Raw genomic sequence first — 17,372 nt, 5'->3', positions numbered from 1 at the left:
AAGTTGTAGTTTACATATTTATGATATGGTATGGAGTACATTCTTTTAGGGTGTGTTCTATTCATTTAATTTTCATTTAAGTGAATTTAAAATTAATTAAATTTATCTATTTTTTTTTAGAAAAAACCAAACTTATTTGAACTTATTTTGTTGTAATTTAAATTTGGATAATCCTTATCAGAACTTATTTATATTGAACTGAATTTATTTTTAACTTTTGTGAACGTATTAGACATGAAATAAGTGAAAATAAGGTGAATAAATGAGGCCCTTATTTGTGAACACAATTTTTTATATGCGATTGTCCACACCGTGTGGCAGGGGTTACTTGCAGGGGGTTATTACTTGTTTGGTCAGGGTTTACTTGTAAGGGTTATTTATTCAGGAGTTACTCGGGATTACTTATTCAGAGGTTACTCGTTTGGTTAGAGGTAAATTATTCAGGGGTTACTTATCTAAGGGTTACTCGGTCAGATAGAGATTATTCTCATACTCAAAACGCGCTAAACGACTGAGTAAGTAACCCCTACAACTCTACAAGTAACCATTGAATAACTAACTCCTACAAGTAATCCCTACCACTTTAGTCACTTTGATACTATTTATATACTTCACTTTAACTAATGTTTTTACTTTATACTTCGTATATAAGATCAAACATAGTCATTAACTCATAAGGTACTTGTTTGAATCATCATAACGTATATTTCTCAAATATCAACTTTAAATAATTATATTTATTGCTAATTAAAGATAATATTGGTCAAAGTGGGAAAATGTGCATACCAATCAAAATGGGCACTTAAAAAAATTGATCGAGTATCTTTTTCCCCTCTTTCTCTAACATGGAACAACCAACAATTGAACTACAATGGGATTTGAACACATAGTTCAAAGTTCAATAGTTAACCTTTTAATATAATCGTGAAATCTGATAGATAATAGGTTTATATTATCTTGTGAATATTCTGTAAAAGATATATCTTGTGTAATTTAGGTTATCTCAAAATTAGGTTGTAAACCCTATATATATTGAATGAATGAGAAGCCTCCACTGAGGAGAATTACACTATTCCACATGGTATCAGAGTCAGCGTGACACAAAGGTCACGGGTTCGAATCTCATCCACCCCTCCTTCAAAGTGGAATTAATTCGCACCAGGTATAAGCGGGCTTGTGTTGCATCCACATTTCAAGCCCAAAGGACCCTTCATATGAGGGGGAGTGATAGAGTATAAAATATATTCATGAGCCTCAACCATTAGCTTAAGCTTTTAGTTGAGATGGTGCACTAATAACATGGTGGAGGATTACACTATTCTACAAAAGCAAAGGTTTGATTCTTGTATAAAACCACCGTATAATATTTGCTCTAGTATACTTTGCAATCATTTATTGAATTAAAACTATGTTCCAAAAAAGAGCCATACTTGTAATAAATTAGAATGAAGAGAGTGTAGGACTAGAAGACAACAACTTTGCTTAATCACCTTGATGAAACTCGGCTCCTTGATTTAGTTGGTTGTAACTTATGAAAATCCAAACACAAACAGATTTCTACTAGATTATTATTGCAATCCCAAAATCTCCACGTGTCTTCCTCATATTGGTCATCATTCAAAATTTTACAAAAATCGTCCAAATTCATGGTTTAGACAAATACCAACTATAAACAACACCAAAAAATCTTCCCAAACAAATAAGAAACTAGATAAAGATATCCCTTTAGATAACAATAATACCCCACATTTTCCTATTATATTAAACCAACCCAAACTTCATAACTTCCCATATTCCATGATCAAACACAAACTCATTACTACAAACATTATTACACTCTCTCTATTATGGCTTCCTCCACTATGGCTCTATCTTCACCTTCTCTCGCCGGGAAGGCATTAAAGCTCGGCCCAACCGCCTCAGAAATCCTCGGCGAGGGAAGGATCACAATGAGAAAGACAGCCGGAAAGCCCAAGACAGTATCATCAAGCAGTAGTCCATGGTACGGTCCAGACCGAGTTAAGTACCTAGGCCCGTTCTCGGGCGAGGCACCATCTTACCTTACTGGTGAATTTCCTGGTGATTATGGTTGGGATACTGCTGGTCTTTCAGCTGACCCTGAAACCTTTGCTAAGAACCGTGAGCTTGAAGTAATCCACTGTAGATGGGCCATGTTGGGTGCATTGGGCTGTGTTTTTCCCGAGCTATTGGCCCGAAATGGGGTTAAGTTTGGTGAGGCCGTTTGGTTCAAGGCTGGTTCACAAATATTTAGTGAAGGTGGGCTGGATTATTTGGGTAACCCAAGTTTGATTCATGCCCAAAGTATTCTTGCTATTTGGGCCTGCCAGGTAATCTTGATGGGTGCTGTTGAAGGGTACCGGGTCGCGGGTGGCCCACTTGGTGAAGTGGTTGACCCGCTTTACCCGGGTGGTAGCTTTGATCCGTTGGGGTTGGCGGATGACCCGGAAGCCTTCGCCGAGTTGAAGATTAAGGAGATTAAGAACGGTAGGTTGGCTATGTTTTCTATGTTTGGGTTCTTTGTACAAGCTATTGTTACCGGTAAGGGTCCGTTGGAGAGCCTAGCTGACCATCTCGCCGACCCGGTTAATAACAATGCTTGGTCTTGTGCTACAAACTTTGTTCCTGGTAAATGAAGTGGTTGTTACTTGTTAGGAGTTTAGGGATGATAAAAACGGTAGTGTTTGTATGAGTTTTGAACTTCTTGTGCTTCAATGTAAATTGTGTTTATTGATTCAGATTAATTAATGAATGAATATATTTAATAATTATTATGTGACAATTTATAATACGAAGTATGTTTTTATTTTCAACAAGATACGGGGACAATCAAACACAAATTTATTGAGTTCTACGACTTCAATGAAGGGTGTACATAATTTAGGAGCAAGGAAAGCAACTAAGACATAAAAAGAAGGGGATCATAGTGTTAAGAAAGCAAATTAATCAGCAATTACCACTTTGACAGTGTAAATCCAATTCAACTCTTACAAGAACATGAATATTAAGAATCTTACAATAGAGAATACTCTGATACATTTTGCAGGACTGATAAGATAGAATACAGTTGAGAATCAGAATGTAACACCAACGCGAATGCAAGCATTACTCTATAAGGAGAATTCCAATTTGTGCCTGCATACATAATGAGTGGCGGATGAGTTCACAGAGATGAAGTACAAACATACAACTCAATCATGTTAGAAGTTAAACTCACATTATTTTCCAATTCAGATATTGATCAACAGTAAGAGGTTTTAGACCTCCAAACCAGTTAAGCATAAATATATTTTCGATATCTAGTTTGAAGATCTGGAAGTTGTGGCTCTCCGGCCAATCTGTTCAAAACATTAAGCACTCGTGTTAGCCTTTACAAGAAAACACAATTATCGAATAGGATAATAAGGGTGTGTCATGTGTGGTAGAGGGGATGTACATACATATCATCTCATGATGCTTAGTGAATAAGGCAGACCTTGCATATTCAGCTTCTTTCGAGTCTGCATCAACTAGGTTCAACTGTAAAACCACAGGTCCAGTATGAACAAGTGGTGTATGCAGCAGAACATCATCTACGATAAAAATTAAAATGTACTCTACTATTCTGTATCAGAAAAGCGTACCTTTCCTGTAAGAGTAATTTTTGCACAGGTGGGATTTTCAGGATCAGTATTTCCACAAGTCCCAATTGGGTATTCGCTTACTGTTAATGAAGACCGTTGGTCCTTCAGAGCATTCGCAGTGGTGGGATCATATTTTGCCAAGTAGAAGTATGGTATGCCTGTACTTTTACCGGGAAGTCCATCACTAATCGAAACCACGTTGCTACATGTAGGTAAATCATTGTTATCATCAACAAGAACGATAATTTACAAAATCAAGCATCTGACATTGAGTTTTTGTGCCTTTTTAATTTGTACTTCGTGATAGAATAATATATCTTCCAATAACAAAGGAAAAACATCAATTGCAACATCGTGAATTCATGATAACCACATTGTAAGCACAAGGCACATTAGGCTAAGGAAATGTCCATTATATAAATCATACACCCGGGTGTATTGTCACAAAAGGGAATTTTCTTAGCCCATTTACTCAATTAGGAGACCTCTAAATGTTTAAATAGCATAATTTGAGTATAGGTGTATCGTGTATGGTATACATGTTACATCCGAGCGTATACTGGACACCTTAAAGAGGGAAAAGCAAAGAGGTGGGACAATAGAGATTACCCAAAAGGAGATCCTCCTAAATCGGCGGAATGGTACTGCAATAACATGAAAACAACACAGTATTAGCTTCACTTACAATAGATAATTGACATACTTCAACTTAAAGAAAGGTAATATAAAACAAACACTTCTGATAATGTCAAATGAGCAAACATATTTTGCATCCCAATCTAAATCTAAAGGATCAAAATTCAACGCTTGATCAGCTATCCAAAAAAAAAAGTCAACTCTTGGTCATATTTTTTTAAAAGTCAAACCCTGAATTTTTAATTTTCAACTAACTCCAAAGTCCAAACTCATTCTCTCTAGTCATTTTTAGAACATTTGACTTTACCTCATTCATTTGTTCTATTACATTCACAAACAGTACCAATTTTTAAATTTATGAAAAAAAATTTGTGCATCAAATTGGTCAAAAACTAGATTAATTAAAAGATTGTGAGCTTTATAGTTTAGCTAATGTCCATCCAAAAAGGCTCAGATAAGTAGAGATGGATCATCTAATTAACACGGGAACAATCTAATACAGCGGCATATAAAACACAAAAGATCTGCCTAATATTGTAGTAGATAAATTGACAAAACACTATTACATTGCACATAAAATATAAGAAAACAGATTGAATAAGATCCAAAATGATCAACAGAGGAATAGACAGTAGAAACTGATATCTAAATGAGTCAGATTGCAATCAGATAACATATACAAAGTAGGAACATTTTACCAGGTGAATCTATTGAAAGAATGAAAGTGAGAAATTTACTTGAGGACACCCCAAGAGTTTTGGGATATCAACCAACGAAGCGTAGGCAGCAATGTCAGTGTGGTCGGGTTTGTAGACAGAAAGCTTCAGCAAACGTCCATCAGCACTCACACTCAAATGCAACACAAAAGGAACGCTGGGCTGGGCCACCTCGAATGGCGTGAGCCGCATGCGGGTGACCGTCGGGCATTTTCAGGTGGCGAAAGCCCAATGTATTCATAAAATCAAATATGTTAGCAGAATATTTACTCTGAAAATTGGAGATGTTCTTGTTATTCTCTTTTTCAACTCCATTTTATTTTTCTGATAGCAGCAAGATAGAGGATACTCTCACAGGATACAGTACTATTGCTTCCTATAAAAACAACGTTTTGATGGGTACTAGTTTCCTTTTTAAGTAACATTAAATCTTATGGTCTTTAAGTACATATATCTAGCTGTTCATGTGATTTGGTTGCAACTTGCAAGACTTGCTATTCTCCTCAGATTAAAATATTCTAGCCAAATTCAAATGCAATACAAGAACTTACTTCTTCCCATATTAGTTCGGACACTAATAAGGGCATAGTTTTAGAAGATAAGTTGTGATTAAGTTACGAGTCTTACGACTCAGTAAGGATTATACTGGCTGCTCATATTGGACCAACTTGACCGCTAAATCTGCTCACTCTTTCCGATCCAAATGGGGAACCGACATCAAAATTCATGTAAGGATGGCTCACAGTCTCGAGAAACAACTATGGACTCTTCCTGAAAAGGAAACATTTAGTCTAGAAGATTATGCAAAAAGTTCTGCCAGTCACAGTTAATCTTAGGAAGCAGAATATCCTAGTAACATGCCATTTCTGCAGTCAGTTTACAGAAGATGAGAAACATCTTTTAGGGACTGAACAATGTCAAGACATTGGAGATCCTCATTTCTTAATGTTATTTTGAAATACAGTATTACAGTCTTTATTTCAGGCCAGATACGAAATTGAATGAGTTTATTTCGCAAGAAAGACAGGCCTAATAGCTCAAAGAGCATTAGAATCTGAAAGTTTGAAACAGTCTCCCAGCCTCTGTAGATTTGTTGAAAATTATAAAATGAGTTATGGAGTATTTTGTAGATTTAAGGGTACTTCTGAGAATCTCAGGTAGTATAAGCTCAATTGATAGCTTGAGAAATCAAAATGTACCATCTTCAGCACTGAGGAACTCAGAAGAAGATTGTAACCAGGAAAACCTGAGTGTTGTACTAACAAGGTCTTCTTGACTAAGATACTTGCTGATGGATCATGGAAAAGAAATAAAAGAAACTGGCTATTGGACGGGTTCTACTTGAGAATGGGAATATGATTGAGATTGACAAAGAAACTCAGCTGTTCAGACAGAATAATTATTTGCTGTTCTGAAGAGACTACTGAAGAGGAAAGGAGGATGTCAAGATATTCTCAGATTGCAGTTTCTAGACTTTTAGATGTTGCTAAAAACATGCAATCAAGTCCAATGGAAAATGTTAGCATTATCAGAGATTCCTGGTATAGCTAGTAGCAATGTAGCATAGAATTTTGTTGCACTTTGATCTGCTGTTTTATGTTGTTGTTCTTGCTGTCAAAAAAATAAGGTGCAAACCTTAAACGTCACTTATCTAGAAATAGAAGTGATCAAAATATATACCAATTGCCATTATATTGCTGTATACCCAATTTAGTACTTACATAAACTTGATAGTGTATACCACTTTCATAATGTACATACATATTAGCAGGTTACAAATTACAATAGACAGTATAGATTGATATACATGTTGCATAGTAACTTTGATCAGAAACAATGTTTTATATACCCTTGACATTTACAATTGAAACAACATGCCTGAATCAGAAATGGAGTCGCAACACATGAATTTACAAAGAGTTTGCCAATTTGTTCCTGCACATACAAAACAATTAAATGAGATTTATGCAGTTCAACTAATTAGAGCTTCATATACACGAAGTACTTGTATAATTATTCAGAATCATGATTGAGCAAATTCACTCACGTTTTCCATTGTAAATATTGATCAACAGTAAGAGGTTTTGGACCTCCAAACCAGTTAATCATAAATATATTTTCAATATCTAGCTTGAAGACTTGGAAGTTGTGACTCTCCGGCCAACCTATTCAAACATAAATCACTGTGTTAGCATCAAAATATTACCCAGCCCATGGATAAATAAAATTTCATTTACCTCAAATAGGGAGTAGATAATAGAAAGATTACCTTTCATCTCAGCATGCTTGGCGAACAAGGCAGACCTTGCAAATTCTGCTTCTTTGGAGTTTGCATCAACCAGTTTCAACTGAAAAAGATCACGAAGGCAGTAAATCATACGAAGTATAAGTCTGTACACATATTTCTGATCAATACTGCTAATAATTACATACGGAGTATTAGACTAATATCCTAATAAGTCTCACACAAGTCCACATGTAATTTACTAATTGTAAACATAGTATGGCCTTTCAGATTGAACCGCTGCCAAGTTTCGAAGCCAGATTTGAAGCAAAAAATCTACAACATTACATACAAGCTTATAGATGAATTCACCAAATGCTAAAACCACGAATTACTGAAGAAAAGCACACCTTTCCAGTAAGTGTAATTTTTGCACAAGTGGGATTTTCAGGATCTGTTTTTCCACAAGTCCCAATTGGGTATTCGCTGATTGCCAATGAGGATCTTTGGTCCTTCAGAGCATTTGCTGCGGTTGGATCAAGGGTTGTCAAGTAAAAATATGGTACACCTGCACCTTTGCCTGGCTTCCCATCACTAAACGAAACCACATTCCTACATGCAGATTCCAGACACATCATAATGTCAATCAATTGATATGATTCCTAAAATCAATTCAGAAAGAGTCTGTGGGGTTCACAGATTGTAATATAACAATAGCTTTCATCTCCTTAAGGATGTATTTGTAAGTTGTAAGGACAAAGACCCTCTCAGCAGTTTAACTACTAGAAGATTAATTGGGGTAAATATTACGTGAAAACAGAAATTTGCTAATGTGTCTCAAGAACTACTAGAAGATCAATGAAGACATTATTGTCAGCCGTGCCTCAAGAACATACGGCACTAATGTGGCAAGCATAAGACTCAGCAATTTAATTGATCATGCATAGGTAAAACCTCAAAAACTTGATATGTGGTCCTGCGGATTGTGGAACTTATATTGAAATTGATAGACAGACGACATTGATGCCATCACATCGGAAGCACTGAAGGCTCAATCAAACCAATTGTAACAAGAACACCAACCAAATGAATGCCATGACATTGAAAGACTATCAAAATCAAACATACAAACAATGCAATATCTGTGATGAGTAAACGTGACACCGATACACAGAACCCAACTTCAGCACTAAGACCCGACACAAATTCAACAACCATGAAGTGCAAGAGAAAAGAATAACAAAGTTGGGGAAAGAGTGAATACCCAAAAGGTGCTCCTCCCAAACCTGGCGAAATGGTACTGCAAAACAAATGATGAAAATGTTAGTTTAAAGCCTGAACAGATTACTTTCACCTTGAATTGAACACATAAACACATTATATATAAAACCAAAAGATGATACTTTTCAGTTTTGAATTCGAAGAACGAAAAAAATTACATTTGATTTATCAAGGCCAGCAAAACAAGTTAGATGGTTCACTTCAATCATTGTGATGAATGATGATTGAATTAAAAGGATGTAACTACTACTTTAGTAAGATGAACGCTAATATTCAAAGTTCGTATTCGGGTGGATGTCTACTAACTTAGTTGGTCAACGTGTTCGAAGACATTGAATTGAATCCAACTATATTACAGTCACTCCCTCTACACACTACAATCCAAAAAAAACCAGCTTCCCCAAAATCGGTCAACACCAATCTAAGTAATTTGATTCAATTCTTTCGTATGATTATATCAATGTCCTTAATCTAAACAAACCCATGTAGAATACAATGATTGAATAAAAACCCAAATAATCTAAGATACAAAATTTAAGGGATTTTCAATTAAACAATTGCAATCAAACAAAAATTGTAAACATCCCAGTAATCAATTAACAAGAAAAATTGGAACTTGATAAAAAAGAAGAGAAAGAAATATACTTGAGAACACCCCAAGAATTCTGGGAAACCAACCAACGAGCGTAAGCAGCAGCATCATTGGGGTTTGGTTTGGAGAGAGGAAATAAAACCCGCCCTTCAACACTAAACTGGAAGAGTAACACCATCAACATCAAATATGAGAAGAGTGAGGTTACTTTGAAGATTGGAAAATTTGTCATTTTCATGGGTTCCATTGATAATGAAGGAAGAAGGAGATTGGATTACTTTGTTTTTGTTTTAAAGAGATGGATTGCTTTTATATTAAAAAGGAATATGATTAAGGTGAGAGTAAGAAAGATGATGATAGGAGTTGCCTAATTGAGTGAAATTGGTAAAAGTTTTGACATTGCGTTGAAGTGTGCTTTTTCGTGATGTAATTGTAAATCTATTTTGATTTTTGATAAGTTTGATGATAAGAGATTGTTATTTGGTGCCTAATTGAGGGTTTAAAGCAAAAACTTTTAATTCGTGTATGACATGCAAATTGGTAGATAATAATAGATAACGGTAATGAAATTTAATTAAAATGTGATTTTAATTGAAAATATCATGCTACTAGTTGCTTATTTGATTGAAAAGGGTATTGGAGGCATACATAATGTTGAAGTGTGATCTTACGTGATGTGATTGCAATTTAGTGGATAACAAAGATATTATTTGATGCTTGAATGCTTAAATTAATGAATAAAAGAGAAACTACTATCCTTAAAACTTTCCCAATGAAGAAAATCAATTCTTATAACCAATTACTTCATATTTCATAAGTTATGTAATACATTATGAATGAAGTCACATTAGAGTATACACTATAGCTAGCCAAACCATTTTGCTCATCTCAGTTTTACTATAAAAATATGTGCACTTAAGACATTTAAATCGATACATGTCATGTATATGTATGTTGATTCGCACTTGGGCAAATAATACCACCACTTGACTCTAATGCCAATTACTGAATAGTTAATACTTAATAAGTTAAAGTTCATTATCGTATTGAGCCAATTTGACAAGGTAATCCGTATCTACACTAGAAAAAGGTTAAATCTCATATTTCGGATTTATAGTAGTATTAATCGAGTAATTTGATACTTGTAGGATCAAACCTCATAAGAGACTATTTGAGGAGGGAATTACGAAATCCATTATCTTTCCTGCTTTCCCCTGCTCTCATAAGGCGTAGCTTGTTAACCCGAATCCCTATGAGAGATTCTGATCTAATAAAGCCTTACCGAGTACTCCGTGTTATTACGGAGTTTATAAGTCAATTTTGTCAAAACCGGACGCATGAATTGAAGCAACTGAAAATTCTTCTACAGCAGCGTACCGTGTAACGGCCGGTGACCTTTTCAACTTAACGACCACTCTGCTGTCTCTGCATTCTACCACTCTCTCTCCTTTGACCAACCTCTTCATCTTCATCTTCTTTGCAGATCATTTGCAGAAGAATAACTCCAATTCCCAGAAAACCATCAAACTACAATGGGGTTGTTTTCAATGGCATTTGCTGGTGGCAGTTTCATCCTTCTCGGAGCTTGGGAATCTCTCTCCTCTTCCTCCCAATCACCGCAACAACCACCCAATAACCACCGTCGATTCTCCTCAATCTCCCTAATCTCCGCTGCATCTCTCTCGCTTCTCTTCATCATCAACTCTCTTCTCTCCTTCTTCGACGCTATTTCTTCCTCTGACAAAATCGGTTCTACCCTCCAACTTCAGGTACTCGCGATTTCATCCCTTTTCTTCATGTTTTCTCTTCTGGGTATTTGTAATTTCTTCTCTAAATCGCTCAATTTCCCTTTTCCTTTACTCAATTTGATCCTTCTATTTGCTTTTCTCGAAGAATTTCTACTTTTTCATCTCCATTTGAAGGATTCTGATGGAATTGAGAATCGTTACTATGATTTAATGCTTGTTCCGATTGCAATTTGTGTGTTTTCTACTATGATTGAATTGATTTCCCCAAATTCTGGAATCCCTAAATTGGGTCGTGGGTTAGGGTTAATCTTGAAGGGAACTTGGATTTTGCAAATGGGGTTTTCGTTTTTTTCGGATTTGATTGCGAATAATTGTGCTTTGCATCATAAGAGTAGAGGGAATTACACGATTAATTGTAATGGTCATATGGATACTCATCGTGGTGGAGCGATTGCTGTGCTATTGTTCAATTGTCATCTTGCTTTCCTTGTTACTTTGATTTGTGTGGTGTATTCATGTTTTGGAAGAAGGTTTGTTGCCGAGGGTAATTACTCGAGTTACCGGCCTCTCGGTGTTGAGGTGCTAAGGGTGGAGAATCAAGGGACGTTTACTTTGGATTCGGATTCCGATGATGGTGGCAATGATGTGGTTAAACAGGAAGATGGTAGTGCAGGGTTGAGAAGGGAGAATGGTGGTGCTGTGGAGTTGGGTGTTAATGGTCATGGCTCTCATTCAGTGAGTTAGGTAACTTGGTGTTTGACTGCTTGTATGAGTAAACGAAAAGAATTTCTTCCTTTGATGCGAAAGATAGAAGATTACATGTAGATTACAAAGGGAGTTGCAAGGATTAGGAAAGGGAATTATGCCTTCGAATTCGAGGAAAATAGCTGTGGTTATTCATCTTTGTATCAGGTGATCATAGTTATGAGTTTTATGAAGTATTCAATTTCATTCTTTGTTAGTGCTTTTGGAGCTTTTTCAGCCATAAAATGTGTTGTTTGTATATTATGAACAAAGAAAGCTTAAATATTATAGTTCTATGGAATTATACTTTCTATTGTGGCATAATTCTTGTTTAGTGTGTATAGCTGTTCAATTCAACGATTACTTTGTTTTTTCATGCTTGGTTCATCATCAGCGAAACATTTTTTTTATGTTTTGTTTTATGATATGGAATATGTGGAAAGATCACAATGTTTGATGTTATTCCCTTGCGCGTAAGAACACATTTGCCATTTTCCCCCCTGCTGTAATTGTTGCTTTGGGTAGCTTGACTCTCTTTTATAAGCCTGAGCTTTGGGTGACTTGCCAATCTTATAATGTGAATTAAATCACAGCTAATCATCTTGCTATTTTCGTGCTATGATGGATGGTGTCACGGCACTATAATTTTGAGCAGTGTTGATGTTACGATACACCTGTTACATGTAACCTCTGATTCCATCTGTGCCTGCTGTTCTGTTAACCCAATTGCCTTGTCTTCCAGCAGGCATTGCTTAAGAAATTTTAGTCTTGCACTTTCATGTGCTCACAGTTTCTCACAACACCACTGTTTCTGTTATTAGTTTCCTGTTTATTCCAATCACCTGTCCGTCTGATATGGAGGATTATATTTGGTAACAAGAACAGCTTAGAGCGAGAGAAAAGTTGATAAACCAGAACTTTATAAACTGTTTTCATCAATCAAGTCACTACTACTCTAGTGTATTTATAAACCGAAACTTTATACATCATTTTCATCACCCAAATCACTCCTACTCTTGTGAAATCTACACAAAATTATATACACCAGCAAACTGAATGTACTTAATATAGCTAGTAGCCAATAGTACTTATCCAGCCTTGCTTTCGACATATCATCTGAGAACCAACTCTGCTTTCCTCCCCTTGTACTGAAGATCTCGATCAAAGATATCATCATAGCACTAAGGAAACTGCCTACTCCGAACACACTAGTATACAGGGCTATTCCCATTGTCCTCATTTTAACAGGGACTTCACCATAAAAGAACTCTTGCATTCCCACAACAGTGAAGATGTCTGATATGCCTAGTAATATGTATTGTGGTAGCAACCAAAATATAGTCAAGGATGGAGTTCTGAGTCTCTTCTCTTCTACCAAGGCAGCAATCACCATGGCAATGATAGAAAGGACCATTCCTGCTCCCATTCTCTGCAGGACGGTTATTCCCTTCTCATTTCTGGTGATGACTTGTGTACATGGAACGAGAATCTTGTCGTACAAGGGCATCAGGAGAATAATTGAGACAGTAATGGCTCCTTGGAGAGTCGCTGGTGGTATCTTGAACTTGGTGCCTATGTTTCGTTTCATTGTCATGCCCTGTTTGGTGAAGAATGTGGCTGGTTGTTGGAAGATCACAGCAAACAGCAGCAACATGGTCCAAATAGGTAAGAGCCTTAGTGATACCTTAATATTGTCAGAAAGGTGAATTCTTTTACTGGGTTTCTCATCAACTTCCTTGGTTCCTACTAACTTTTGGCTTGAGATTTGGTTTTCCTGCAGCCTTTAAGATATAGAGGAAAAAGACCATTACTGTTAGAAATTCTGTTTTGTTGAAAGGTAAAATGAAAGATGCTTTGATTTATCAAATGCGAGTACCTATAAATTACAAAGTAAAAATATTTTTGATTATTCAAGTTAATGCATTCTGTTGAAATAGAAGAAACTTACTCTAACTCTGGAACATCGACTTTGCGATGGGATTCACCGATGCCACAGTTGAACATCCTTGATATAGCAGCTTTTAGACCATCAACCGTAGTCTTGAACGGATTAGGATTATCAACCTTGTGATCATTAGTGAAATTAAATGTATAGCTTCTGGTGCCACTGGAAAACAAGATGATAGACGCGATCATGGCTAAGGTAGGAACTGCAAAGCCTAGAGACCAGCCTAAAGTGTCTTGGATATATGACATTACAGAGACTCCCAAGAGGCTGCCGCTGCAAACACCAAAGTACCACCAAGTGAAGAATAGGGTCCTTTTACTGGATTTTTTAAGGTCTGTTTGATCAGTGGGCAAGTCTTCTTCCTCTCCGAGTTGATCCGCTCCAAAGGCTTGCAAGGAAGGGTTGTAGCCTCCTTGGCCGAGTGATATTAAACAGAGTGACCAAAACATGAATGCGTTGGAGATATTCTTGTTCACTGGCCATGCCCATTCGAATGTAGTTGATGTTAATGCTGCAAGGCCCTTTAAGTAGGGGCAAAGGAGTAGTAATAAGTAAAGGCTTAACAAGACAAAAAGGGGGAAAAAAAAAAAAAAAAGATGAGGAGGGTGGTTTGGAAGTGATGCAACTCCAAGCAAGAGATGTTAATCGTAGCTTTTTTTTTTTTTTTTTTGAAATGGAATTCTTCATAATTAAAAGTGGATTTTAAGTCGAATCAATACTAACTCACATGTTGTATTACTTCAGATAAATTTTTTTATTAAGGTGATTGTTCGTTGGTCGAATCTGCAATGTATTTAGATTTAAGGTGTAATATACTTGTGCTAGAATTTTTTACAAAGACGTTTGAGGAGTATTTAATTAGAATAATTGGAGGTTTAATAATTAAAGACCCTCTATAATTGTGAAATGAAAAATGAAATCGAATGATAGTTAATAGGGAAATGATTTTGACACTCTAATTGATTTTGACACCTTCATTATGAGTCACACAATTTTGTGCTCTACTTATCGAGAGTAACAAAATCATCTTCCAAACTTCTGCTATGGGCCTATGGTATGTAACAGAGTATATGGTAAAAGCTAAAAACAACTTAATTCCTTATACTCGTACAACACATAATAATATTTGTTCAAATAAATGATAAAAAGATTGTTGTCGCAAGATATCAACTTGGTTTTTTTTAGGGTTTTTTTTTTTAATAAATTTTATTTATTGAAAGCAACTAGTTTGATTGGTTGGTCTCTACTCTCTAGGGTACTACTCAATATTGGTATCAAATTCTATCTACATTATGCCTTTTATACTTTTATAGCACTATATGTACCCATAAAAAAGTTGGTAGAACACATTTGCAATTCATCAGGGTAACAAATGAAAGTGCATTTTGCCGTGGAAACCACCAAGGCACCAACATCTGACATTCTGTATGATGTATTGATGTGAAATTGTGAATCCATACATTTATTTTAATTTTATATTTTTAGGTAACACCTTTGTACGGAGTAGTATTATTATAGAGGAGATTTCTTATCATAATTGAAAAATGTTTAACTTCTAAATATATGGTAGGTTGATAGGATTTCACTCAAAATCTTCTCCAATACACATGGAAGAACTCTATATTTGTATTGCATTCAATTCACTCAGACAAAACCTATCAATTTACATGGGTGTTTGTTTAATTAGTAACTATCACAATCACAAAATAGCCAAGTGAATTCAACGACTAAGGCAAAATATGAGTGGCATTTCGTAAATCCTCAAGGCTTATCTGTTACATACAACTACAAGCGAATCCAAGAGAACATTTGACATTGTATTATCAAAAAATTTCTCGCCAAAATTACTTTCTAATAAATAAATCATTGTTATATAAAAATAAAGTTTGCATCTTTAATTATGAGTTTTTTTTTATATAAAATTTAAAGTGAACTTGCTAAAATATCAACTTGCACATTATAACTATAACATATTTAAATATTTCCTTTCACATGTTTTTATTGTTTTTAATACTCATATATATTTCATGTGTTTTAATATCCGATAAATCGATTGATTATTTCTTATGTAATCATATTGTTATTATGATTATTCAACATCTATATGCATTGCTTGTGGTCTAACCTAGTTAGTGACTAAACTTATATGTATCGCGTGACTTTTAATTCATGACGACTTAAACAACTCTTAGCTCCCATCTACCCTATTATTGCCATATGGATGCGAACATGAGCCAAAAGTCCCAAGACGGCCAAGGGATTATGGCTGTATATGCTACCATCCTATAGCTACACTACACCTTTAGATCACAACTCACAAGGATTGTATATAGAGAGAGTAATAGAGCAGCAGACTATGTTGTTTCTTTGGGCCATTTTATGCAAACTCACTAAAATATTGATCCGTTTATAGATAGTAGATTTTCTTTTTTTTATTTATTCTGATAAGTTAGGATATAGTCTTGAAAGAATATTATCCTAACTTCTTGTTCACCTTTCCACTTAAAAAAAAAATCTCACATAGATGAGAACTTACCAGAATATAGAATAACGATGATACCAATATTGTTGAGTAGTGATCCCATAAAGAATCAGCAAGAGGAGCCACCAAGAGTGGCATAATAGATGTAAGCCCACACCAACTATTTACAGTTTTAGCTGCTGCTGAATTGCTCATATGTATAATATCTGTTAGATATGTCACCAAATTTGATGCTACCCCTTTGAATGCAAATCTCTCCATGCCCGCAATCACTGTAAACACGTACATGTGTACATGCACATGCACGTTGTAATGAATCAAATAAGATAATACAACTACATTAACAAGCCAGGTCATATGATATTATCTAGATATGATTTGAGAACGTATGAATAAAATGAAGACTACCCCGAATATTTCACAAATCATATATTACTCGTAAAACTAAACATTGCACACTAAGATTAATAATTTTGCATGCATTGTCCAAGTAAAATGTTATTTGTAATTGTAAAAAATGTGTTATTGAGATGAAAATCAATGATGAATAATAATAGATAGAGTAACTAACATACCTATAAGCATGATACATGGTTTGTTGAGGGCTCTAGATTTCTGTCTTCCTGCCATGTAGAAAGAGAAGTAAAGAAGAATAATATAACTACAATAATGTAGTAGAAATTACCAAAAACCTCCAATTAATAGCTAGCAATATCATCATTAATCTTTTTTGAATTTCATGAAAACAATTAAGACTCTTAAGCTTTGGTAGCCAAAGTTTCCATTATATATTTGTTGTGCGCACGTATACTGTACCCATTATTGATCATGAAGCACAATGTGTAAAGTTTTTTTGTTTCCTTATGTTTTAATGGGGTTATTAGACATGCCACTAATAATAAACTTTATGTACACATTTTTCTTTTCCATTTTTGGTGACATGGATACTTATTTTTGGGGGTGGGAAAGGGGTTCATGATGATATATGAGGACTGAGGAGGTTTATGTAAAAATAATATTTGTTTATAAACTATTAAAATAAACAAGCTTCTAATCGCGATATATTGATATTGAAAATAAAAAATTAAAAGTAATATATACAAATTGGATGAGATTATATGTTCTCTTTTATCTTCAAAAAATTTGAGATATAAATTTAGATAAATAACTTTACATAAGGGTGATAATTGTTATGTTTTAATTAAAGCTATTTAACAAGCTAAGTTGAGTTCGGCCAGTTCGCCATACAAATTACAAAAAAGTTCAAAAATGTTTATACATGCATGTGAACATTAGGCAAAATTGTAACAACTTAAATGTTTTTGTTTATGTTAGTTTGTTCGATGTAAAAAAAAAACCC

The 17,372-nt window shown here is 35.1% G+C and overlaps 4 protein-coding genes and 1 pseudogene across 5 annotated transcripts; 2 read left to right on the top strand and 3 right to left on the bottom strand.

The window, feature by feature from the left end:
* Positions 1-1,779: 1,779 nt before the first annotated feature.
* Positions 1,780-2,800, top strand: LOC110715346 (chlorophyll a-b binding protein, chloroplastic-like). Its single transcript, XM_021893911.1, has one exon. The coding sequence runs from the start codon at positions 1,848-1,850 to the stop codon at positions 2,652-2,654; it is 807 nt and encodes a 268-aa protein (XP_021749603.1). The 5' UTR covers positions 1,780-1,847; the 3' UTR covers positions 2,655-2,800.
* LOC110715347 lies at positions 2,711-5,711 on the bottom strand (annotated as a pseudogene).
* A 946-nt stretch (positions 5,712-6,657) lies between these two features.
* Positions 6,658-9,598, bottom strand: LOC110715566 (protein CREG1-like). 2 transcript variants are annotated; one of them, XM_021894151.1, is made up of 6 exons: positions 9,144-9,590; positions 8,482-8,517; positions 7,628-7,829; positions 7,263-7,341; positions 7,041-7,158; positions 6,658-6,928 (listed from the first exon to the last, which is right to left on the bottom strand). In XM_021894151.1, the coding sequence occupies exons 1-6, from the start codon at positions 9,335-9,337 to the stop codon at positions 6,904-6,906; spliced, it is 654 nt and encodes a 217-aa protein (XP_021749843.1). In that variant the 5' UTR covers positions 9,338-9,590; the 3' UTR covers positions 6,658-6,903. The 2 variants fall into 2 exon arrangements, with proteins under 2 accessions (XP_021749843.1, XP_021749844.1); XM_021894152.1 differs by lacking the exon at positions 6,658-6,928 and having other exon boundaries at positions 7,037-7,158; positions 9,144-9,598.
* A 1,024-nt stretch (positions 9,599-10,622) lies between these two features.
* LOC110715435 lies at positions 10,623-11,582 on the top strand. Its single transcript, XM_021894018.1, has one exon. It carries the CDS (start codon positions 10,623-10,625, stop codon positions 11,580-11,582), a length of 960 nt encoding a protein of 319 aa, XP_021749710.1.
* Positions 11,583-12,485: 903 nt separating this feature from the next.
* LOC110715672 (protein NRT1/ PTR FAMILY 5.9-like) lies at positions 12,486-16,835 on the bottom strand. Its single transcript, XM_021894268.1, has 4 exons — positions 16,588-16,835; positions 16,067-16,284; positions 13,531-14,051; positions 12,486-13,363 (listed from the first exon to the last, which is right to left on the bottom strand). The coding sequence occupies exons 1-4, from the start codon at positions 16,640-16,642 to the stop codon at positions 12,562-12,564; spliced, it is 1,596 nt and encodes a 531-aa protein (XP_021749960.1). The 5' UTR covers positions 16,643-16,835; the 3' UTR covers positions 12,486-12,561.
* Positions 16,836-17,372: the final 537 nt, after the last annotated feature.

The sequence above is a fragment of the Chenopodium quinoa genome, unplaced genomic scaffold (genome assembly GCF_001683475.1).
Source record: "Chenopodium quinoa cultivar QQ74 unplaced genomic scaffold, ASM168347v1, whole genome shotgun sequence".
In the NCBI taxonomy this organism is placed as follows: Eukaryota; Viridiplantae; Streptophyta; class Magnoliopsida; order Caryophyllales; family Amaranthaceae; genus Chenopodium; species Chenopodium quinoa.
The sequence above is the reverse complement of the archived record's forward strand: the minus strand, read 5'-3'. Positions and strand labels throughout refer to the sequence as shown.

Bases quoted from the DNA above. Each gene is read 5' to 3' on its own strand.
- LOC110715346 (XM_021893911.1), top strand. From the start codon at position 1,848: ATGGCTTCCTCCACTATGGCTCTATCTTCACCTTCTCTCGCCGGGAAG.
- LOC110715566 (XM_021894151.1), bottom strand. From the start codon at position 9,337: ATGGAACCCATGAAAATGACAAATTTTCCAATCTTCAAAGTAACCTCA. The intron at 7,830-8,481 runs GTATTCACTCTT...ATCTGCATGTAG, and splicing joins TTGGGAGGAGCACCTTTTGG to GAATGTGGTTTCGTTTAGTG. The intron at 6,929-7,040 runs GTGAGTGAATTT...TTGTATGTGCAG, and splicing joins CAATATTTACAATGGAAAAC to GAACAAATTGGCAAACTCTT.
- LOC110715435 (XM_021894018.1), top strand. From the start codon at position 10,623: ATGGGGTTGTTTTCAATGGCATTTGCTGGTGGCAGTTTCATCCTTCTC.
- LOC110715672 (XM_021894268.1), bottom strand. From the start codon at position 16,642: ATGGCAGGAAGACAGAAATCTAGAGCCCTCAACAAACCATGTATCATG. The intron at 16,285-16,587 runs GTATGTTAGTTA...ACGTGTTTACAG, and splicing joins ACCATGTATCATGCTTATAG to TGATTGCGGGCATGGAGAGA. The intron at 13,364-13,530 runs GTAAGTTTCTTC...TATATCTTAAAG, and splicing joins GTCGATGTTCCAGAGTTAGA to GCTGCAGGAAAACCAAATCT.